This window comes from Podarcis tiliguerta, assembly GCF_965153285.1.
Source record: "Podarcis tiliguerta genome assembly, chromosome: 8".
NCBI lineage: Eukaryota > Metazoa > Chordata > Lepidosauria > Squamata > Lacertidae > Podarcis > Podarcis tiliguerta.
This window is the reverse complement of record NC_139541.1, coordinates 10,032,362-10,055,211: the sequence shown is the minus strand read 5'-3', so window position 1 is coordinate 10,055,211 and position 22,850 is coordinate 10,032,362. Positions and strand designations below refer to the sequence as shown.

The 22,850-nt window shown below is 45.3% G+C and overlaps 2 protein-coding genes across 2 annotated transcripts; both read right to left on the bottom strand.

The window, feature by feature from the left end:
* Positions 1 to 4,894: 4,894 nt before the first annotated feature.
* On the bottom strand, positions 4,895 to 10,037 carry LOC310683920 (natriuretic peptides A-like). The gene is made up of 3 exons (XM_083454394.1): positions 9,688 to 10,037; positions 6,276 to 6,546; positions 4,895 to 5,167 (listed from the first exon to the last, which is right to left on the bottom strand). Exons 1-3 carry the CDS (start codon positions 9,805 to 9,807, stop codon positions 5,151 to 5,153), a joined length of 408 nt encoding a protein of 135 aa, XP_083310520.1. The 5' UTR covers positions 9,808 to 10,037; the 3' UTR covers positions 4,895 to 5,150.
* A 5,844-nt stretch (positions 10,038 to 15,881) lies between these two features.
* On the bottom strand, positions 15,882 to 20,942 carry LOC310683916 (natriuretic peptides B-like). The gene is made up of 3 exons (XM_083454390.1): positions 20,603 to 20,942; positions 16,689 to 16,980; positions 15,882 to 16,180 (listed from the first exon to the last, which is right to left on the bottom strand). Exons 1-3 carry the CDS (start codon positions 20,723 to 20,725, stop codon positions 16,155 to 16,157), a joined length of 441 nt encoding a protein of 146 aa, XP_083310516.1. The 5' UTR covers positions 20,726 to 20,942; the 3' UTR covers positions 15,882 to 16,154.
* Between the last annotated feature and the right edge of the window lie 1,908 nt (positions 20,943 to 22,850).

Below are 22,850 nucleotides of genomic sequence, written 5' to 3'. Positions count from 1 at the left end.
ATCACCAATGCAAATTGCTCTATAACCTGCCTGCCACTGCAAATCCCGCGCATCACCCCGACCAAAAAGCCCACGTTCTTGCATTCCAGGGGGTGGACTAGAAGACTAGATGATCCTTTGGGTTCCTTCCAACTCTACAATTTTATGATTCTATGTTTTTAACCCTTTTCCTCGGTTAAAATGGTTTTATGTCGGAAGTGTATTTCAAAATGCACCGGGTCTTATACCCCATAGCTTTGTGCTGCTTTGAGATTTAATCTACTCGATCCAGCCAATGGCCCACCTAGTCCAGCACCGTCTTCTTACAGTGGCTGAACAGTTGCCTGGGGGAGCTACAGGATGGGCAATTTCAAAACCCTATATAAGAGCTTGTACACCAATGTTTGGGGTTCCTCTCCTCCTTCCCTGCGTGGGGTGAGCGGGAGACCCTGTTGCAACAATTTAATAAAGATCATGCTTCAGATTCGGATACTTTATTCGGCTATAAGCCCACAAGGTAAAACCAATCCATAAATAAAGTAGCATTTTACATTCTAAAATATCAACTAAAATATTTCAACGCGTAATCTCCTTCACGTTACGTACCATCTCTAGATATACCATATTGTGGCCTTGAGTATAAGGATGGTGGATAAAGTTTACTAGATTTTTAATAGTCATGCAGCATTCCATGAAGTCTTTTATATGAAAGAACTGAATTCAGGAATCTGGCAACATGTAATGTTCTATAAGAGTCAATGTCCTGGAGTAGATAGGCAAGATGTAATTCAGGTGGTTTAGCAACAGTTTCCAAAATGATTGAACTCAGAATCCTTGATCGGGGAACAAAATATAAAGGACAATTAAACAAGATATGATAAAGGGATTCTATTGATTAAAGATCATGCTTGCTAGCTGCTTTTCTTCTCAATATTCTCTGGTTGGCCTCTGTTATTTTCTCCTATCGATAGGGAACCCACTTAAGGACTCTATAGGGGCTCTTGGATACCCCACAAGGGATAAAGGAACAGTTTTTTTCTTATAACACAGGTTAACAGGCTAGCTAGGGGATGCGGGTGGTGCTGTGGGTTAAACCACAGAGCTTAGGACTTGCTGATCAGAAGGTCGGCGGTTCGAATCCCCGCGACGAAGTGAGCTCCCGTTGCTCGGTCCCTGCTCCTGCCCACCTAGCAGTTCAAAAGCACCTCAAAGTGCAAGTAGATAAACAGGTACTGCTCTGGCAGGAAGGTAAACGGCGTTTCCGTGCGCTGCTCTGGTTCACCAGAAGCGGGTTAGTCATGCTGGCCACATAACCCGGAAGCTGTACGCCAGCTCCCTCGGCCAGTAAAACTAGATGAGCGCCGCAACCCCAGAGTCTGACACAACTCGACCTAATGGTCAGGGGTCCCTTTACCTTTACCTTTAACAGGCTAGCTAGCTGTAAATCGAATGGTTTGGGGCATAGTTTCTGAGAAGCTCGTGCACAGACTGATTGGCTGCAGGGCCGTGCAAACTGAGGCTACCTATGGGGTTCATTCCACCGGTTCTTGAGGGCTTCCAAGTGGCAGGCTGAGGAGCTTGTTGGGTATATATATATTGCTTGCTGTTAATCTTCTCACTCGCTTGTGTTTTGTGTTACTTCTGAATCTCATTTGAAAAGAACCACCTTGCATTTGGCAAGACAACTAACCTGACCCGAAGTCTCTTTTGAATAAATCTTTATTGGTTTAAAATACAAACATACAAGCATACAACGAAGGTAAATATTACCGAGTTAAATACAGAAATAAAGAAAAAGAAAAGAAAAGAAAGAAAATTTTGAAGCAGTCAAGAAATGATAAAAAAGAAAAAAAGACCGAAGATTTATATGACATTATATCTATCAAATACATTTTTTTTTTTGCAAAAAACTTCCAATCTTTCTTGTTATACTTTTTCTGTTGTCATGGTATTATCGCGCAGTTTTGTTTTATATCCTTTTTCTTACATTCCATTATAATGTTTATTTCAGTTATCTATTATTCACAAGTATCATTCCAATTCTGCTAAGATGGTATCATTTTTGCAATATAGTCTTATATATTCCTTAAATATTTTCCATTCTCCGTATGTTTTCTAGTTTAAAATATGGTTTTTCCCCCCCCATCCATTTGCTCCTTCAGTCTGCTGAGTCTATGGACCTCCCTCAGGAGGTTATGGATTCTCCTTCCTTGGAGGTATTTAAGCATAGATTTTGGATGGCCATCCGTCATGGACCAGATGGCCCACAGGACACCTTCCACCTCTTCAGTTGTATGATTCTGGGCAACCAAAATGGTCAAAGGCCTGGAAACGATGCCTTATGAGGAACGGCTAAGGGAGCTGGGCATGTTTAGCCTGGAGAAGAGGAGGTTAAGGGGTGATATGATAGCCATGTTCAAATATATAAAAGGATGTCACATAGAGGAGGGAGAAAGGTTGTTTTCTGCTGCTCCAGAGAAGCGGACACGGAGCAATGGATCCAAACTACAAGAAAGAAGATTCCACCTAAACATTAGGAAGAACTTCCTGACAGTAAGAGCTGTTTGACAGTGGAATTTGCTGCCAAGGAGTGTGGTGGAGTCTCCTTCTTTGGAGGTCTTTAAGCAGAGGCTTGACAACCATATGTCAGGAGTGCTCTGATGGCGTTTCCTGCTTGGACTCGATGGCCCTTGTGGTCTATTCCAATTCTATGATTCTATGATTCTATGTGTAAAAAGAGCACCCTTCAGAAATTCTGCACATTGGGATAATCTGTCAATTCCAGGTTCTCCGTTACTCCGTTATACCAATCCAGTCTGGTACAGTGGCTAGAGCATTGGACCTGCGTTCAAATCCTCCACTCACTGGCCATGAAACTCACTGTGGTGACCTTGGGCCAGTTACTGCCTCTCAGCCCAACCTACCTCACAGGGTTGTTGTGGGGGAATGAATGTATGCGACCATGTGCTCCTTAGCGGAAAAGGTAGAATATAAATTCTAATAATAATAATCTTAGATTCGGTCCTCCACATCTCTATGTCAATCTGCCATTATTTTTTTTGAAGTTTTATTTAATTTTATTAAAATGCATATTAATGGTGGGGTGTGTTTTTCAATAGACTTGTAGTTTCTAACATATTCTAACACATCCCAAAAGGACGTGGGTGGTGCTGTGGGTAAAATCTCAGCGCCTAGGACTTGCCGATCGTATGGTCGGCGGTTTGAATCCCCGCGGCGGGGTGAGCTCCCGTCGTTCGGTCCCAGCTCCTGCCCACCCAGCAGTTTGAAAGCACTCTTAAGTGCAAGTAGATAAATAGGTACCGCTCTGGCGGGAAGGTAAACGGTGTTTCCGTGTGCTGCGCTGGTGCCAATTCGCCAGAGCAGCTTCGTCACGCTGGCCACGTGACCCGGAAGTGTCTGCAGACAGCGCTGGCTCCCGGCCTCTTAAGCGAGATGGGCGTGCAACCCCAGAGTCGGTCACGACTGGCCCGTACAGGCAGGGGTACCTTTACCTTTAACACATCTCAGGTCCCTTTCCTCCTTTCCATTGGAATCTCAAACCTGTTTTCTGGGACAAGTCTGTTCTAAGCTTGATTTTTGTGTTTTAGTAAAAATCTATTCAATTTTTATTTTTTTAATATAATCCTTGTGAAAATCAATTGATGTGAATAGATACAAGTTGTTGTTTTTGCAAAGCAGTTTCCTCTAAAATAATGCATTCTCACTTTCACCAAAACATATACATTTTTATGCACAGTTTACCATGATATAATTTAATTCTGTATGCATTGCTTGGTGGAGACTTGCATTGCAAATTTGGGTAAAGTGCACATTTCAAATATTGCAGGAGGGCTGTGTTTTGCTTCTAATAATAATAATAATAATAATAATAATAATAATAATAATAATAATAAATACTTTATCTATACCCCAGCCACCCTGGGCAGCTATTGTTTATGTATTGTTTCAAGTAGGGTCTAAACCATGGGTAGGCAAATCAAGGTCCGGGGGCCGGATCTGGCCCAATTGCCTTCTACATCTGGCCCGCAGATGGTCTGGGAATCAGCGTGTTTTTACATGAGTAGAATGTGTGCTTTTATTTAAAATGCATCTCTGGGTTATTTGTGGGGCCTGCCTGGTGTTTTTACATGATTGGAATGTGTGCTTTTATTTAAAATGCATCTCTGGGTTATTTGTGGGGCATAGGAATTTGTTCATTTATTCCTCCCCCCCAAAATATAGTCCGGCTCCCCGCAAGGTCTGAGGGACAGTGGACCAGCCCCCTGCTGAAAAAGTTTGTTGCCCCCTGGTCTAAACTACTGAGCCTCTTGGGCTTGCTGATCAGAAGGTCCGCGGTTCAAATCCCCATGACAGGGTGAGAGCCTGTTGCTCTGTCCCAGCTTCTGCCAACCTAGCAGTTTGAAAGCACACTAATGCAAGTAGATAAACAGGTACCGCTCCGGTGGGAAGGTAAACAGTGTTTCCATGCACTCTGGCTTCCGTCACAGTGTCCAGAAGCGGTTTAGTCCTGCTGGCCACATTACCCGGAAATCTGTCTGTGGACAAACGCCAGCTCCCTCAGCCTGAAAGCAAGATGAGCGCCACAACCCCATAGTCGCCTGTGACTGGGCTTAACCGTCCAAGGGTCCTTGACTTTACCTTTACCTTATGTATTGTTTCAGAAAGTGTGAATTAGGTAGGTTTGCCTTTAAATGCAAATGAAATCTAGCGTCTCTTGTATCTCTCCATCCCCAGCACTGAATTTTCCTCCATTTCAGCCTTCTGTATCCTGAAGGAGCTTTGAAATTACACAACTAGGAGCTGGTTCTGGGAGTGGGTGTGGCTATGCAAATACATGTTTGAAAGGAAAGAACACGCGAGAGGATGAGGAACAAGTAGATCCAACAGCAGCGGGGAAAAGAGCAAATGTGTTTGATTTTTATTGTTTCAATCTCTGTGCCGAAAGTAAGAAAGTTTGTTTTAGAAAAAAGAAAAGAAAAAAAGAAAACACAAACATACAAGAGGTCAAAGAAATAAATAAATCAATAAATTAAGAAATAAATAAGCGGGAAGCATGATTCCAGAGGGCTTTTTGGGAAAGCACACATCTTCAGAAATTCACATGTCGTCAAAAGGTCGGATGCGGTCAGCTGACGGCAGGAAAGCGGATCTTAATTCCTCCTCGACCCTAGAAGCAAAAGGTTAAAAAAGAAAAGGATTTAGAATTCTAGGATTAGAAGGGGTCCTGAGAGTCATCTAGTCCAACCCCCTGCAATGCTGGAATATATAGCTGTTATATATGTGGGGCTACCTTTGAAGGTGACCCGGAAACTATAACTAATCCAGAATGCAGCAGCTAGACTGGTGACTGGGAGCAACCGCCGAGACCATATAACACCGGTCTTGAAAGACCTACATTGGCTCCCAGTACGTTTCTGAGCACAATTCAAAGTGTTGGTGCTGACCTTTAAAGCCGTAAACGGCCTCGGTCCAGTATATCTGAAGGAGCGTCTCCACCCCCATCATTCTGCCCGGACACTGAGGTCCAGCTCCGAGGGCCTTCTGGCGGTTCCCTCATTGCGAGAGGCCAAGTTACAGGGAACCAGGCAGAGGGCCTTCTCGGTAGTGGCGCCCGCCCTGTGGAACGCCCTCCCATCAGATGTCAAAGCGATAAACAACTACCTGACATTCAGAAGACATCAGGGAAGTTTTTAATATGTGACATTTTAGTGTATTTTTCATCTTTGTTGGAAGCCGCCCAGAGCGGCTGGGGAAACCCAGCCAGATGGGCGGGGTACAAATAAATTATTATTATTATTATTATTATTATTATTATTATTATTATTATTATTATTTTACCAGCTTTATAGACCCCTGTAAGATTTATTCCTTGGCTTTTCATTAGAGATATGCGAGCCAAGCAACAGAACTTGGGAGATCCATTACTCTTCCCAGATTGATCAGTGGGAGGAAGCAGCTGGCAAGCCGATTCTGGCGAAACACCAGACTTCCAAGATGCCAGATATCCGCCCTTGAAGCGTTTGGTGCTAAGAACGGGGACTCGTGGAGAGTTGCAACAGGCAGCTCTCACTAAAGAGGGAGTTGCCTGTCGCAACTCTGTACAAGTCCCTGTTCTGGGCATCAATGGGAAGGATTTGCAGGTTTAGATGGTGGACCAAAACGAAGAATGCATCTGTTCTCATAAGCTTGGAGGGGTGTGTGCTTTCCTGTAGTTCTCCCAGAAAGCGATATTCTAGGTCCGGCAATAACAAGGGGGTGGGGTGGGGAGGGCTCACCTCTGCATCCCATCGCAGTCACTTCCCCGATCCGGTCCAGTCTCCTCCCGAAACAGCTCTTCGCTGTCTGGATTCCCCGCATGCGCTTAAGCAGGGAGCTGCGGTCGGAGAGGAACGGGGCTGAATAGGCCGGGGTCTCGACTTGCTGGCTGTTGCCATCATCCAGGAACTCGGCCAGTCCCTCCCTCTGGCTTGCAGGATCTTCTAGGTTGGGGCTGTTCTGCAGATCTTCCATCAGGGAGACTTTCTCCTCCAGCCTCTGCAGAAGGGCCTGAAGGGAAAATGAATATAATGTTCCTCCTTCGTTCCGCTGCAATGCCTCCAAACCTTTCTGCTGCCTGAACCTCACTTCCCTCCCTCTCTTTCTTTCTTTCTTTCTTTCTTTCTTTCTTTCTTTCTTTCTTTCTTTCTTTCTTTCTTTCTCCTTCCCTCCTCCCTCCCTCCCTCTCTCTCTCTCTCTCTCTCTTTCTTTCTCCTTATTATTTCGTTATGGGACGCGGGTGGCGCTGTGGGTTAAACCACAGAGCCTAGGACTTGCCCATCAGAAGGTCAGCAGTTCAAATGCCCGCAATGGGGTGAGCTCCCGTTGCTCGGTCCCTGCTCCTGCCAATCTAGCAGTTTGAAAGCACATCAAAGCGCAAGTAGATAAATAGGTACCGCTCCAGCGGGAAGGTAAACAGCGTTTCTGTGTGCTGCTCTGGTTTGCCAGAAGCGGCTTAGTCCTGCTGGCCACATGACCCGGAAGCTGTAAGCGCCGCAACCCCAGAGTCGGCCACGACTGGACCTAATGGTCAGGGGTCCCTTTACCTTTATTATTTCATTATTTGTTAGGTTCCCATCCCACCTTCTTCTTCCTCCAAGGAGCTTGAGTTGGCATACATGGTCCTCATTTAATCCCCTCAACAACCCTGTGAGGTAGGCTAAGCTAAGAGACAGGGACTGGCCTAAGGTCACCTCAGATGACCTTCATGGCCCAGCGGGGATTTGAACCCTGGTCTCTCAGGTCCCAGTCTGAGACTCTAACCATTAGGCCATGCTGCCTTTTAATGGGGAAGTGTCATACTTTGGTGGTAGAGCACATGCTTTGCATGCAGAAGGTCCCAGGGCTCACCCCCCCCCCCGTTTCTTTCTGGTGTCTGCCAGTTCCTGGAAACTGGGTTTGTCGTTCTGCAAATACAATTCTTTCGGGCTTGTGATTTTACAGATATGAAACATGCATTTTGCTGCTGAGCTCCAGGTCTCCTAAACTGCGTAAGACTCCGCAGCATTAAGGCCAGTGAGTCAGATGCCTTCAAGAAGTTAACAAGGAAGACACCTGATCATTCAAGAGTCAGGGTGCTGGAGTGATTAGAGTGACTATCCCGTAACAGAACAAATACCGTACTTCTCGCTCTATGAGACACACCAGACCACAAGACACACCTAGTTTTTGGAGGAGGAAAACAAGAAAAAAAATATTCTGAATCTCAGAAGCCAGAACAGCAAGAGGGATCGCTGCGCAGTGAAAGCAGCAATCCCTCTTGCTGTTCTGTCTTCTGGGGTAGCTGCGCAGCCTGCATTCGCTCCATAAGATGCACACACATTTCGAACTGCTAGGTGGACAGGAGCAGGGACCAAGCAACGGGAGGTCACCCTGTCTTGGGGATTCGAACCGCCAACCTTCTGATTGGCAAGCCCTAGGCTCTGTGGTTTAACCCACAGTGCCACCCGCGTCCCATATGAATGTAATAACAGGGGATAAATAAATAAATCCCAGTTAGACACTCCGTAACATGGAAAAGCCTTGTCTCTCTGGCACAAGCCTGGAATCCTTTATTAATTTTATCATTTATTTGTTGCATTTATATCCTAGAATTTTAGGTTCGGCTGGGAGGCAGGGACGGATCTCAAGGTCACCCAGTGAACTGCATGGATAAGTGGGGATTTGAACCCTGGTCTCCCAGGTCCTAGCTCTGTAACCACTCTGCAACATTGCCTGTCTTTTACAAGTCGCCAACGCTCACTGCCATCCTAACATTCTGCAGTGATGAACTGCAACCAAGGAAGGACAGATCCGCCCAGAATGGAAGAAGGGCAAATGACACAACCCAGTATTTTGTTCCCAGCAGTGACCGGTACATTGGCTAGAGCATTGGACCTGCGTTCAAATCCTCCACTCACTGGCCATGAAACTCACTGTGGTGACCTTGGGCCAGTCACTGCCTCTCAGCCCAACCTACCTCACAGGGTTGTTGTGGGGGAATGAATGTATGCGACCATGTGAAACTTAGAAGAAAAGGTAGAATAAAAGTTCTAATCACAACAATAATCTTAGATTCAGTCCTCCACATCTCTATATCAATCTGCCATTTATTTATTTTTTGAAGTTTTATTTAATTTTATTAAAATGTATATTAATGTGTGTTTTTTTAAATAGATGTAATTTCTAACATATTCTAACACATCTCAGGTCCCTTTCCTCCTCTTCTTTGGCATTTCACACCTGTTTTCTGGGACGAGTCTGTTTTAATTGATTTTTGTGTTTTAATAAAAATTCTATTCGATTTTTTTTAAAAGTCCTTGTGAAAAATCCGTTGGTGTGAATTTTACCTAATAGATGCAAGTGGTTGTTGTTTTTGCAAAGCGGTTCTCCCTAAAATAATGCATTCTCATGTCCACAACAACCCAGTAGTTTGTTCCCAACAGCGAGCGGACAGAGGCTGGCATCGCTTCCCTGTCAATCACCCCCAGTCTCCTCCGACTCTGGGGTAGACTGTGTCTGAACATGGAAGGTTGGCCTTCCGTGAATTTCTCCCCCAGGACCTCTCCTGGGAGAGAATCCTAGGACTGAGTCTCCCAAAACCTGCCCCTCTGGGATTCTTAGAAAAACCTAGGCAACATCTTAAAAAGCAGAGACATCACCTTGCCAACAAAGGTCCGTATAGTTAAAGCTATGGTTTTCCCAGTACTGATGTATGGAAGTGAGAGCTGGACCATAAAGAAGGCTGATTGCCGAAGAATTGATGTTTTTGAATTAGGGTCCTGGAGGAGACTCTTGAGAGTCCCATGGACTGCAAGAAGATCAAACCTATCCATTCTGAAGGAAATCAGCCCTGAGTGCTCCCTGGAAGGACAGATCCTGAAGCTGAGGCTCCAATACTTTGGCCACCTCATGAGAAGAGAAGACTCCCTGGAAAAGACCCTGATGTTGAGAAAGATGGAGGGCACAAGGAGAAGGGGACGACAGAGGACGAGATGGTTGGACAGGGTTCTCGAAGCTACCAGCCTGAGTTTGACCAAACTGTGGGAGGCAGTGGAAGACAGGAGTGCCTGGCGTGCTCTGGTCCAGGGGGTCACGAAGAGTCGGACACGACTAAAGGAGTAAACAACATAGGACTGAGTCTCCCCAAACTTGCCCCTCTGGATTCCTTACCTCCATGCTGGCTAGCTCCTTAGCGGGGCTGAGGCTGTCGATGGGGTGGGCCATGGGGTGCTGGAAGCAGATGAGGAACAGCAAGACGAAGGTGACTGCGGTCGAGCCCTGGGTGTCCATGCTTGGAGAAGGTGCGTTTGGCTTTCTCGCCCTGGAGACGATGTCCTTTTCGAGAAATATCAGGCTTCGCTTCGTCCCTGCTCTGTTGTGTCCTGTGCTGCCTGCTTTTCCCCAGCCGGCCTTATATACCCTTTGAGCCGAGCTCTGCTTCCTTGGGTTATCGGTGGGACTATCTGGGGCGCATTCCAGCCCCCTCGCCGGAATGCAGCTCCGTTCAGAGAAGATTCCCTTTATTAGGTGTCACTGGGCAGCTGATCTCCTAGCATGCAGGAGTCACAAGCCGGTGATTTCATGCCGCCTGCCCTCTCGGCTGATACTGGCCTCGGAGATTACAAACCCCATCCCTCGTTGGAATTTCTTTTACCTCCCCCCCTCAACTTTCAAACATTTCCCAGATCTGAGCAGAGAGGACCCTCAAAATATCCCCAGAAATGCACCTTGGGGAAATCGCCTTGTATAGCAAAAGCAAGAAGTTGGAGAGGACAGCGGGGTTTTTTGCAGGGTGAGAGGGAATCTGATGACACCCCAGCCCTGGACTTTCCCTCAAGGGCCATTCCTATATATGGAGTAATGAAGGTATCAGCTCAGTCCTGGCTTTGCTTCTTTTCCAAGTGGCTTTGTTCCATTCGGGGCTTAATATCGGCATCGAGAAGAGTCAGACATTTGCAAGAACTCCATCTTTGAGCGCGGCGGCACTTTGGAACTCCCCGCCACTTGACGTCAGGCAGTTGCCTTTGCTGCACTCTTGGCTGTACCTGCTAAACGAAAAACAAAAAAACCATTTTCATTTAGACAAGCCTGCCCAGGTATTTAGGAAGTTTTTAATCTGTTCTTTAGTCTTTTTTTGTCAACCACTTTGCGTTTAAAAAACCCAACAACAAACAAGCAGTGTATAAATTTTATGAAATCAATCAATCAATAAAATTAAGCTTACCTGCGCATCATGACCTTTGGCCCAGATGGGGCAGCTAGCCTGCGGGTCAGATACCTAAATCAAACCTTAAAAGGTAAAGGGATCCCTGACCATAAGGTCCAGTCGCGGACAACTCTGGGGTTGCGGCGCTCATCTCGCTTTATTGGCCGAGGGAGCCGGCATACAGCTTCCGGGTCATGTGGCCAGCATGACTAAGCCACTTCTGGCAAACCAGAGCAGCGCACGGAAACGCCGTTTACCTTCCCGCCAGAGCGGTACCTATTTATCTACTTGCACTTTGACGTGCTTTTGAACTGCTAGGTTGGCAGGAGCAGAGAATGAGCAACGGGAGCTCACCCTGTCATGGGGATTCAAACTGCCGACCTTCTGATCAGCAAGTCCTAGGCTCTGTGGTTTAACCCACAGCACCACCCGCGTTCCTTAGTTCCTTCTTTTTCACTTTTACTGATGCATTGTAATGTAGCAAAAAAAAAAGCAGACCTCCCCAAAGTCTTTTCATTTCAGACTGCAGTCACAGTCCTGAGTACAGACTCAGTCAAACAGTGAAGTTCTTTTTTATCATTGTTCTTATTCATTATATTCTCCCCCTCCCCATTTTATCCTCACAACAACTGCCCTGCAAAGTAGGTTAGCCTGGGAGGCGGCAGCTGGCCTGAATTCACCCCAGGGCAGGGATTTTAACCTCACTCTCCCAGGTCCTGGCCCAGCCCTCTAACCACTGCTCCACCCTGTCTTCCAAGCGAAAGAACAGAGAGATGAACTATCATTTTCCTATGGGCAGAAAATCCCAAGGGGAAGCAAGTCAGAGCCATCCCAGAGCCACAAACGCAAGAAGGGTATAAGGCAGGGCTTACGTGGCCCTCCAGGTATCACGAACCTGGCCCTCAGAACTCCTCCCAGCCACCCCCACACTAACTCTGCTCTCTATCACCCTTGAGAGTCCCCCTCCCATCTGCTTGGACTGTGCCCTTGAATTCTTATAAGGCCTCTTGCTGGCTTGGATGAATACAACTCTATATGCTTAATTTAGGATGGATGGATTTTTATTTTTATTCTTAATGTGGGCTGGCAATGTTTCTTCCATCTCCCAATTTTTCATAGATAGATAGATAGATATAGATATAGATATAGATATAGATATAGATGATATATATATATATATATATATATATATATATATGTGTGTGTGTGTGTGTGTGTGTGTACATACATACACTTTTTTTATTCAAAATTAAAACAAAACATATTATCCAGAGACATATCATCCTTATTCCCCCCCCCATTTTTCCTCCCTCCCCCCACCCTCCCACACAAAACCCACCCACCCCCACCCCCCAGCTTCCAGTCTTTGATTTCTCTAAGAATGCTGTTTTCTGCATGTTACACAGTTGTATAGATCCTCAAACTATTTGGCTGATTATCATCAATAAAAAGTTTGTGAATCTTTATTCAAAGCCAGTCAAGCTTTGTTGTGTCTTCAAAAACTTTTTCTAAAATATATAGAGCTCAGCCCAACCCAGTCCTATTCAGAGTAGATCCACTGAAATGAATGGATCTAGGTTAAGCAAGGCCACCCACCCCCATAGGTTTCAAGTGCTATGATGTGCTTTATACAGCGGCTGCCCACAGAGAACTCTGGGAACCGTAGTTTATTAAGGGGGCCAAGAGTTGTCAGGCTACCTCTCCCAGAGTTCCCTGGCAGGGTAGATTGATTGTTAAAAAACCACTCTGAGACTTGTACCTCTGAAAAGGGGGTTTCCTAACTCTCAGTGCTCTTAGCAAACTACAGTTCCCAAGATTCTTTGGACGGAAGCCATGGCTGTTTAAAGTGATGTCCTGGTGCTTTCAAAATATGGTTGCTGCTGCCTGGCCATCCAGAAAAGAGCCACATTTTAAAAGGGTATAGGATGTTTTAAACGGTTCTAATTTCTGTTCCTCTGTTTAGTTTTTGTCAGGTTGTTGTTGGTTAAATGTTTAGCTGGGGTCGGCGTTTACTTTAATTTGGGTATAACTGTAAACCGATTGTTGTTATTGGTTTTTATTGATTTGTTGGTTTGTTTGTTGATTGTATGGGATATCTTGTTTTTTAATGTTTGATGTTTTGTTTTGTTCTGTTTTATATGTTGTAAGTCCCCCAGAGGGGCTGGGGAAACCCAGCCAGATGGGTGGGGTATAAAATAAAAACGATGATGATTATTAGATGGTGTGAATGTGGCTGGGGTCAAATTCTGAGCAGGAGTAGCACTGAGCACATTTTTTAAAAAAAGTTCCCCTGTGGCAGGAAAGTTTCTGAAAAGCACTGTTCCGATGCATCAATTTGCGCCCAGAGTGTCCTTTTCTTTGAAAGTGGTTTGACCTTGGCAGAACGGTTTGCATTTTTGTGCGACAGCCTCCCTGCAAGCTCGCTTTGCTGGGAACCAGAAAATAAGACTGTAAGCTTCCTCCTAGAAAGAACTGATGAGATCAATGCCCTTGGCATCTCTCCAAGGTGCTGAATCAAACCTCCCTCCAGCTACTTCCTTAAGCTAGGTGGGGATGTTGAACCGCAGAACCCTTTCCCGGGTCAACAGAACCTGTCTCTCTTATCCCAGCATGGATTTACTTTTCCCCCCTGCTCCCTTTGGGGGGAAAACAAACAGGAGAATCGTTCCTGCTGTGGTTCTGAATCATAGAATCATAGAATCATAGAGTTGGAAGAGACCACAAGGGCCATCGAGTCTAACCCCCTGCCAAGCAGGAAACACCATCAGAGCACTCCTGACATATGGTTGTCAAGCCTCTGCTTAAAGACCTCCAAAGAAGGAGACTCCACCACACTCCTTGGCAGCAAATTCCACTGTCGAACAGCTCTTACTGTCAGGAAGTTCTTCCTAATGTTTAGGTGGAATCTTCTTTCTTGTAGTTTGGATCCAATGTTCCGTGTCCGCTTCTCTGGAGCAGCAGAAAACAACCTTTCTCCCTCCTCAGATCTCTGCATGTCATGAACCTAGTCTAGTCTTGAGGCCAGAAATTAAGGGCTTTAAAAATTGGTTGGGGTGGCAGCGTTTAGGGGAGCAAGGAAATCAGGGATCGGTGGGAGATGAATTTGGAACAAAGCAGGAAGGTTTTCAGGGGGCCTTTTACTGAGTCAGCACTCCACCCAGCTCAGTGTTGTCGGCCCTGACTGGCAGTTCCAAGCAAGCCACTTGCTCTCCTCTCTATTTAAATCTCCCTTTGTGTAGAGATTTTCAAAAGGGATACATGACAAATCTGAAGAATCATGAATTGTGCAGGCTGTTTATGTTAGCCAGATTTAATATGTTTCTTTTGATGATAGTGAGAGGAAGATATTTAGCTCTCCCAGAATCAGAGCATCTCTGCAAATGTAGCAGACAGGAACCTGATACTTTGGAGCATATTTTCTTTTCTTGTGATTTTGGCATTTATGCCAGAAGACAATTATTAGAGGCCTTACAACTCAATAGACTGATTTCTATGCTTCCAACGGTTCAGGACCTGCTCTCGGACAGGAATGATCAAATTACTTTTAATAGTGGCTGAATTTTTGAGTGCTGTCCAAGTAGAAAGACTGGGCCGTTATAAAGAGATTTAGTGGTTCTTAATTGATCGGTGATGTGGTAGTGTTGTCTTGTATTATTTATGCAAATTGATTTTCTCTGGAGTTAAAGATCTGATTGGGACAAACCTTGTTATGCTGAGCTCGTATTTTGCACAATTTGCATACGGTGTCTGTTTGATAATGTGTGGTTTGCTAATAAAGGATATTTGATCAAAACAAAACAAAACAAGGCAAGGATTTTGTACGATTCACAGCCACTGCTGGTTCTGTGATGGCTTTTGGTGGCTGGTGGCTGCTAGCTGTGCCTGCCTGCTTGGGCTAGATAAGGCAAGGGAAACAGTAAAATGCAGGCAGAGGGAAAGCTTTGTGAGCGTTTAAAAACAGAAAGGTGAGAGAGGAGGTGGTGAACTTTGGTAGCTGCCAGTGTCCTCAAACTGTGTGTAAAATTGATCCGGGTATCCTGTCTGAGAAGGCAATAATTTAGATCAGGGTTCAGGAACCTTTGGTCCTCTGGGTGAAGTGGTACTACAATTCCCAACCAGCCCTGGCAAACATGACCGATGAATGATGTGAGTTGTAGCTCTGCAATATCCGCCAGGGCCAAAGGTTCCCCACGTCTCACTTAGAACATCTGGGATTTTGTTTACCAATTTCACCTCACCCTATTATCCCAGACACTGGGATTTTCTGTTGTTGTTCCTCTAATGGAACACCCTCCCCTCTTCCAGACATGAAGCGCTGTCGATCTGCGACATCTGATATCTTGCAAAGGCTTGTCTTTTTGCCCAGGCTTTCCCTGACCCCTAAGATTGGACCATGTTATCAATGAATTCTTATATATAAAGAATATATTGAATGCTTTTGATGACATCAATCTAATTATACCGTTATATAGTTTTTCCTGTAAAACAACGGGAAAGATCTCCCTTTCTGTGGCGGAACTGATATCTCATAATCACCAACCCCAATAAGTGGACTTCTATTTAGACGTATAGGCTGCCTATATTAATGAATGCATATAAGTGCATTAGGGCCGAGGGAATGCTGGCGATGCTTTGCCAATTAAGAAAAAGTAAATTTCTGAAAAGGAGAAAGGATCAGACACCCACCCTCCTTTTTGTTCTGAACAGAGGAGAGGGGGAAAGAGCTTCTCTCTGTGAACAAATGTAGCAGTGACTGACGAAGGGGCCTTTTCCTCACTAGTAGAAAGGATCCCCCCCCCCAATCATTTTGTGGTCATTTCATTTCCCACCTCATGGCAGCCATTTTGTGTTAGGCCACACCACTGCCTTGGCAGCCATTTTGTGACTGGCATCCCATCCGCGACATGTCCTCAAAATTCTCAGTGTGCTCCTCAGCCCAAAAGAAGTGTGGTGACCCTTACTTTACCACAAGTTTTCCCTCATACTTTATTTATTTTTATTTTTTTGGTCGAGAAATGTTCTGCAAGTCTCAGAGGCATGTGTATTTCAAAGCTTGTGGTCACGTGCATATGGGTTCAGGGTGTGCAAATTATGCAGGCTCATGAATGCAAATTGTGAAATTTCTCTGCTCTCGCTACACCACAGTGAAAACACTCCATTTCTATAAAACGTTTATTCAGATTTTGCAGCACCAAAGCCCCCGTTCCAGTAGGCCGAAAGACGGTCTCAGTGGCACACCACTAAGCTTCAAATGTAGCGGGAGCCCATACAATATGAATATACAGGTTTTTATATTGTCTAGGAAGGGGTATGATTATTGAGAGGGACTGTGCGCAGAGAGTTCTCAAACAGATTTAACAGTCTATATAAACTTTATGGCCTTTGTTTTCCAAAGTTTTGGGGCAGCCGACAAAGAGGTCGTCTTCTGATTTCAACTTCTGGGTTTCCTCCAAGAACCTAAAAAAAAGAGTTAAAGATCTTTTGAGTTAAGGGTTCCCCTTCTGCTTAAAAGGAGCACTTTTACTCATGAGGACTAGCTGCTTTCCAAGCTCATTCCTCTCTATCGGGGTTCGTTCTGACAAAGGAGAGTGATATAAGGACAGCTCTGCTGGATCATACGAAATGCTCAGGGATGGGAAACCTTGTGGCCCTCCAGGATTCTTGATCTGGCCCTTGGGAGGTTACACAGGCCACATCCCTTCTTCACAGGCCACACCCCCTAACCAACCCTGCCTTGCACCCTCCTTGAGTAGTTTTGCCTGCCTGGAAAGGCATCCTTAAACTCTGAAAATTGCCTATTGCTTGCCTGGACAGAGCATAGAGTAGATTTCGGTTTGACCCAGAAGGTTGCCTGCACTGTTTTCAGCTGCTGATTCTAATATTTCTCGAAAGCGAGTTTTGTGAAATAAATGAATCCTGCATGCCCACCCAACCCAGCAACGAGATTCCTTAGAAGGAGACCTACGGGCTCTGTAGACATTGCACCCAAGGCCTGTCTGGGTCCCGATCCGCTCAAGCCTGGTGCCAAAGCATCCGGAGAAATATCTTCTCCGCTTTGGGGAAGCCAGGAATTTCATCCAGTGGTCCTCCATTTCTGCAGGGTGAAGGGAAGTCTGAAGTCTGAGCTGGCTGGAAGAGAGGGTTTCTGTGTCAACAAGGTCCATCATGTCAGAGCCGTCCTCTGCCTCATCAGACCTCGAGATGGGAGCCTCCAATTCCCCTTCCGGAAATTTTTCCTTCAGGCGCTCGAGGAGGTCCTAAAATCAGAGGGGATGGAAAGAGAATATCAAGAAACAAACTCAGTTCAGAATGTGAGGACCTAGAAAGCTTCCTCCTACTGAGTCAGACAATTGAGTCCAGCTAGCTGTGTATTAAAAGGGAAGCGGGTGGCGCTGTGGGTTAAACCACAGAGCCGATCAGAAGGTCGTGGTTTCGAATCCCCGCGACGGGGTGAGCTCCTGTTGCTCGGTCCCAGCTCCTGCCAGCCTAGCAGTTCGAAAGCACGTCAAAATGCAAGTAGATAAATAGGTACCGCTCCGGCGGGAAGATAAACGTTGTTTCTGTGTGCTGCTCTGGTTTGTCAGAAGCGGCTTAGTCATCCTGGCCACATGATCCGGAATCTGTACGCCTGCTCCCTCGGCCAATAAAGCGAGATGAGCGCTGCAACCCCAGAGTCGGTCACGACTGGACCGAATGGTCAGGGGTCCCTTTTCCTTTACCTTATAGCTGTGTATTACCAGCACTGGCTGGAAGCAGCACGGTTTCAGGCAGGGGACACCCCCAGTCCTCCCTGGAGATCCCACTGGGGTTTGAACCTGGGACCTTCTGCATGCCAAGCAGTTGCTCTGCCACTGAGCTAAATGGTCCTTCCTGCGATCACCATAGCAATCAATATTATATCAAAGCAGTTGCTGCTTTCTTTCTTACACACACACACAGAAAATTTACAATCTGGTCCAGTTTTAGCACATGGGTTTGACTTTTCTTTGAATTGCCACCTTTTAAAATTTGACTGTGAGGTCTTTTTGTAAAGAAAATCTTAATTCTTTTTAATGGATTTTCAGGGCACGGTGTTAAATATTAGTGTGCCATCTTTTTACACCTGCATTTTCCTCTCTCCAAAACCTCAACTGAACAGTGTCTTCTGCTGGGGAAACTGGTGGGAAGAGAGAGATTTTGAACCAGAACGATCTAGATTTTGAATTTGCGGAAGAGTATCTGGAGCTGGGAATCTTGGCTTGAGAGTCCTCACCCCACACCAGCCTTCAAACAGAAGTTTCCTCATTACTTCTTTAGGATATACAGTGGTAGCTTGGTTCTCAAACGCCTTGGTTCTCAAACCCCGAAAACCCAGAAGTAAGTGTTCGGGTTTTCAAACATTTTTCAGAAGCCGAATGTCCAATGCGACTGTCAGCTATTGTTTCCTGCACTTATCAGAAGCTGTGCCTTGGTTTTCGAACATTTCGGAAGTCAAACGGACTTCCAGAGCGGATTAAGTTTGGCATTTTTATTTTTGCCACTTATTTTGCGTTTTTGTTTTTGAGGCTTTTTCAGTTAATTTGTTTCTGTGACTGTGTGGAACCCAGTTCAGCTACTGGATTGATTGTGTGACTGCAAAAATGGATAAAAGCCCCCCATCCAAACAATGACCATCATCAGTGCAGGTAAGAATATATATATATATATTTAAATAATCTACAATACTATCTTATTTATTTTATATTACAGTACATTGATTATTGCTTTCATTTTATGAATCAATGGTCTCGTTAGATAGTAAAATTCATGTTAAATTGCTGTTTTAGGGGTTGTTTTTAAAAGTCTGGAATGGATTAATCCGTTTTGCATTACTTTCTATGGGAAAGCGTGCCTTGGTTTTGGAATGCTTTGGTTTTGGAAGGGACTTCTGGAATGGATTAAGTTTGAAAACCAAGGTACCACTGTTAAATTAAAAAATAAAAATTGGGGATGCCAGTTCCCTTCTCTCTTCTCTCCAAAATTTGCCACCCCCACTATATGTAATGCTTTTGATTCCTGCAATGCACGTTGGTCGAGCTGCAAAGACCTTTTTCTGCTCACAAGCAGCTAACAAGTTCAAATTATCATTCTCTTTGGTTGCATCCAATGATAGTCCTACACAGAACAGACCCATTGAAGGCAATGGAGAAGACTGACATAGGTCCATTAATTCCAGTGGGTTTCCTCTGAGTAGGAATCTTAGAATTGTGCTGTTGCAAGAGACCATAGGGATGCGGGTGGCGCTGTGGGTTAAACCACAGAGCCTAGGACTTGCCGATCAGAAGGTTGGCGGTTCGAATCCCCGCGACGGGGTGAGCTCCCATAGCTCAGTCCCTGCTCCTGCCAACGTAGCAGTTCGGAAGCACGCCATTGCAAGTAGATAAATAGGTACCGCTCCAGCGGGAAGGTAAACGGCGTTTCCGTGTGCTGCTCTGGTTCGCCAGAAGCGGCTTCGTCCTGCTGGCCACATGACTGTACGCTGGCTCCCTCGGCCAATAAAGCGAGATGAGAGCCACAACCCCAGAGTTGGCCACAACTGGACCTAATGGTCAGGGGTCCCTTTAACCTTTAACTTTACTAAGGGACCATAAGGGTCATTTAGCTCAGTCCCTTACAATGCAGGAATGGCAGCTAGAGGGACTGAGTTAGATAGAATCCATTAATCATCATTCTTTGCTAGCACTCCCCCTCCCCATGTAAAACATTTTATTTATTTATTTATTACATTTACAAGCCACCATTATTTTCCAATGATCTCAAGGTGGTTTATGTGGTTCTCCTCCCTACCCCCATTTTACCCTCACAACAACCCTGTGAAGTAGGTCAGACTAAAAGATGATGACTGGCCCAAGGTCACCCAGCAAGCTTCATGGAGCAGTGGGGATCTGAACTCTCCTCTTACATTATTTTCACCAAAATGAGCATTTTGGAGCTCGTTTGAGAAGCTTGTTGCAAAATTCGGAAGAGTACAAAAAAAGACTTGTGGGAGGGGCTGGAGGGTTAATGGTTTGTCTTGTTTTCATTATGCTTTCTGCATTTTTAACCTTGCATTTGAATGCTGCTCTGAGATCTACAAATATAACCAAATAATGATTAAATTTTGAATGATAGTTGCATTTCAATTTGCCTTTGGGTGAGTTCTAAGTTTGATCAGTTGGATAAATTTCTGCAAGTGTGAATTAGGTACCTTCTAATCAAACTGAACCAACATGAGTTTGACCAAACTGTGGGAGGCAGTGAAAGACAAGAGTGCCTGGCGTGCTCTGGTCCATGGGGTCACAAAGAGTCGGACACGACTAAACAACTAAACAACAACAACAACAACCAAACTGCACCAAGTTAGAAACAATAGAGGAATGTAAATGGGTAAAATTGATGGTAATTGCAGCCAGACAGGTTATAGCGAGTAATTGGAAAAATGCAGAAGAGCTAGGGGTGAACCAATGGAGGGAAAAATTGAAAAATATTATAATCTTAGAATATCTAACTGTGAAGATACATAAAATGAAAGGGTTTAAGGTCAGTGAGAAGGAGGAGGATTGGTTTGAGAAGATATTGAATGATTTGGGTAGGTTTGAACAATTTGGGGCAATTAAAATGTTAAAAGTTAAACAAACCTTGTGGAGGGAGGAGTGTTAGGATATATAGAATTGTACATATGATTGATTTGAATATGTTATTATTGATTATTAATACCCAATGTATCAGCCACCTGGGGGTTTTCACTGTTTGTTTTCACTGTGTTTTGGTTGTTGGTAAAAAAAAAAAAATTAATTATTATTTTTTAAAAAACAACAACAATGAACTGACTTCCCAACACACACACACACACCACCCCTGACCTGCCTCCTCCTTCCTCACCTGAAAGGACCGCAGTTCTTCGCTGGAAGGACTCCAGGCCACAGGATGACTCGAACCCAGGCCTGCTTGGGCGAACACCAAGAGCACAGAGGACCAGCGACACCAGGTCACAGCATCCATCATCCCTGCTTCTCTTCGGGCCTCTGAGGTCTGGTAGCTTTGGCTGGGGATGCGAAACACTTCTTTGCAGACCTAGGGAGCCTTTCTTTATAAGCCCCTTCGGAGGATGGCTCCTTGCTGCTTCCAGCCGGCCTGGACCCCAGCGAGCTGAGCCACTTGGCTCTGATAAGGGAACTGGTTCCAGCCAGCGGTGCTGAGTCTTTCGGAAATGACACATTCTGCCCCCACCCTGCTTTTAACAGAGCAATTATAGACGCTTTCTTGAGCCGCCAAACTGTTCACGGCCGCGAACCTGCAGAAATGTATTTTCTTCTTTATTAGAGGCAAATGCAGGGCTACGACTTACGCTACGGGTGAGTCCCCAAATTAGGCAATTCCACGATGATAGGGAAACTGGGGTTAATAGCTGGCTGTACTTTGCCCACAAATCATCCGATTTTAGAACTCTTAAAGGAACTGAGCAGGAGATTAATGCAACACCTCTATAACTGCTACCAGAAATATTATTTGTCCAAAGTGGAGGGTGCAATGAGATAACACCCTCCATGAGATGTCTAAAATCTAGGACATGGTATGCGTGGCTAAGCTTATATATGAGTATGGTTTGAAGCTCAACATCAAAAAAACGAAGATCATTGCCACTGGTTCCATCACCTCCTGGCAAATAGAAGGGGAAGTAATGGAGGCAGTGAGAGATTTTACTTTCTTGGGCTCCATGATCACTGCAGATGGCGACAGCAGCCACAAAATTAAAAGACGCCTGCTTCTTGGGAGAAAAGCAATGACCAACCTAGACAGCATCTTAAAAAGCAGAGACAAAGGTCTTCGTGACTCCATGGACCAGATCAGGCCAGGCACTCCTGTCTTCCACTGCCTCCCGCAGTTTGGTCAAACTCATGCTGGTAGCTTTGAGAACACTGTCCAACCATCTCCTCCTCTGTCGTCCCCTTCTCCTTGTGCCCTCCATCTTTCCCAACATCAGGGTCTTTTCCAGGGAGGCTTCTCTTCTCATGAGGTGGCCAAAGTATTGGAGCCTCAGCTTCAGGATCTGTCCTTCCAGTGAGCACTCAGGGCTGATTTCCTTCAGAATGGATCGGTTTGATCTTCTTGCAGTCCATGGGACTCTCAAGAGTCTCCTCCAGCACCAGAATTCAAAAGCATCCATTCTTTGGCGATCAGCCTTCTTTATGGTCCAGCTCTTACTTCCATACATCACTACTGGGAAAACCATAGCTTTTACTATACGGACCTTTGTTGGCAAGGTGATGTCTCTGCCTTTTAAGATCCTGGGTCCCCTTCATGGATCACTGCCTTGCCATGGCGAAAGGGCTTGAATAACTCAGAGAAGCTATGAACTATGCCGTGCAGAGCCACCCAAGATGAACAGGTCATAGTGGAGAGTTTGACCAAACATAATCCACCTGGAGCAGGAACCGGCAAGCCACTCCAGTATCCCTGCCAAGAAAACTCCATGGACAAAGACAACAAGGTCCATAAATTACCATATAGCATATATTCAACACACAAAAACAGCGACAATTTGTTGTTGACAAAGGACAGCTGGACATTATCAAAGGCCCCATTGCCTTCAGTAGCTTAGGGCCTCACCAAACCTAAATCTGGCCCTTGCTGCCAACCAGTGTTGGCAGTGCTGAACTAGATGGAACCGATGCACATCACCTCAAGTCGTAGACATGAGATAAATACATAAATAGAGTGGTTTAGCTATTTTAGAATGCGTTGATTAAGGCTTGGGTATCTGCTGGGATCAGAACCCTCTCCTGCAACGTTATCATAGAATCATAGAATCATAGAGTTGGAAGAGACCACAAGGGCCATGGAGTCCAACCCCCTGCCAAGCAGGAAACACCATCAGAGCACTCCTGACATATGATTGTCAAGCCTCTGCTTAAAGACCTCCAAAGAAGGAGACTCCACCACACTCCTTGGCAGCAAATTCCACTGTCGAACAGCTCTTACTGTCAGGAAGTTCTTCCTAATGTTTAGGTGGAATCTTCTTTCTTGTAGTTTGGATCCATTGCTCCGTGTCCACTTCTCTGGAGCAGCAGAAAACAACCTTTCTCCCTCCTCTATGTGACATCCTTTTATATATTTGAACATGGCTATC

Bases quoted from the DNA above. Each gene is read 5' to 3' on its own strand.
- LOC310683920 (XM_083454394.1), bottom strand. From the start codon at position 9,807: ATGGACACCCAGGGCTCGACCGCAGTCACCTTCGTCTTGCTGTTCCTC. The intron at 6,547-9,687 runs GTAAGGAATCCA...TTTTCCCTTCAG, and splicing joins AGGAGCTAGCCAGCATGGAG to GCCCTTCTGCAGAGGCTGGA.
- LOC310683916 (XM_083454390.1), bottom strand. From the start codon at position 20,725: ATGATGGATGCTGTGACCTGGTGTCGCTGGTCCTCTGTGCTCTTGGTG. The intron at 16,981-20,602 runs GTGAGGAAGGAG...CTCTGATTTTAG, and splicing joins AAGAACTGCGGTCCTTTCAG to GACCTCCTCGAGCGCCTGAA. The intron at 16,181-16,688 runs GTAGGTCTCCTT...TCTTTTTTTTAG, and splicing joins GTGCAATGTCTACAGAGCCC to GTTCTTGGAGGAAACCCAGA.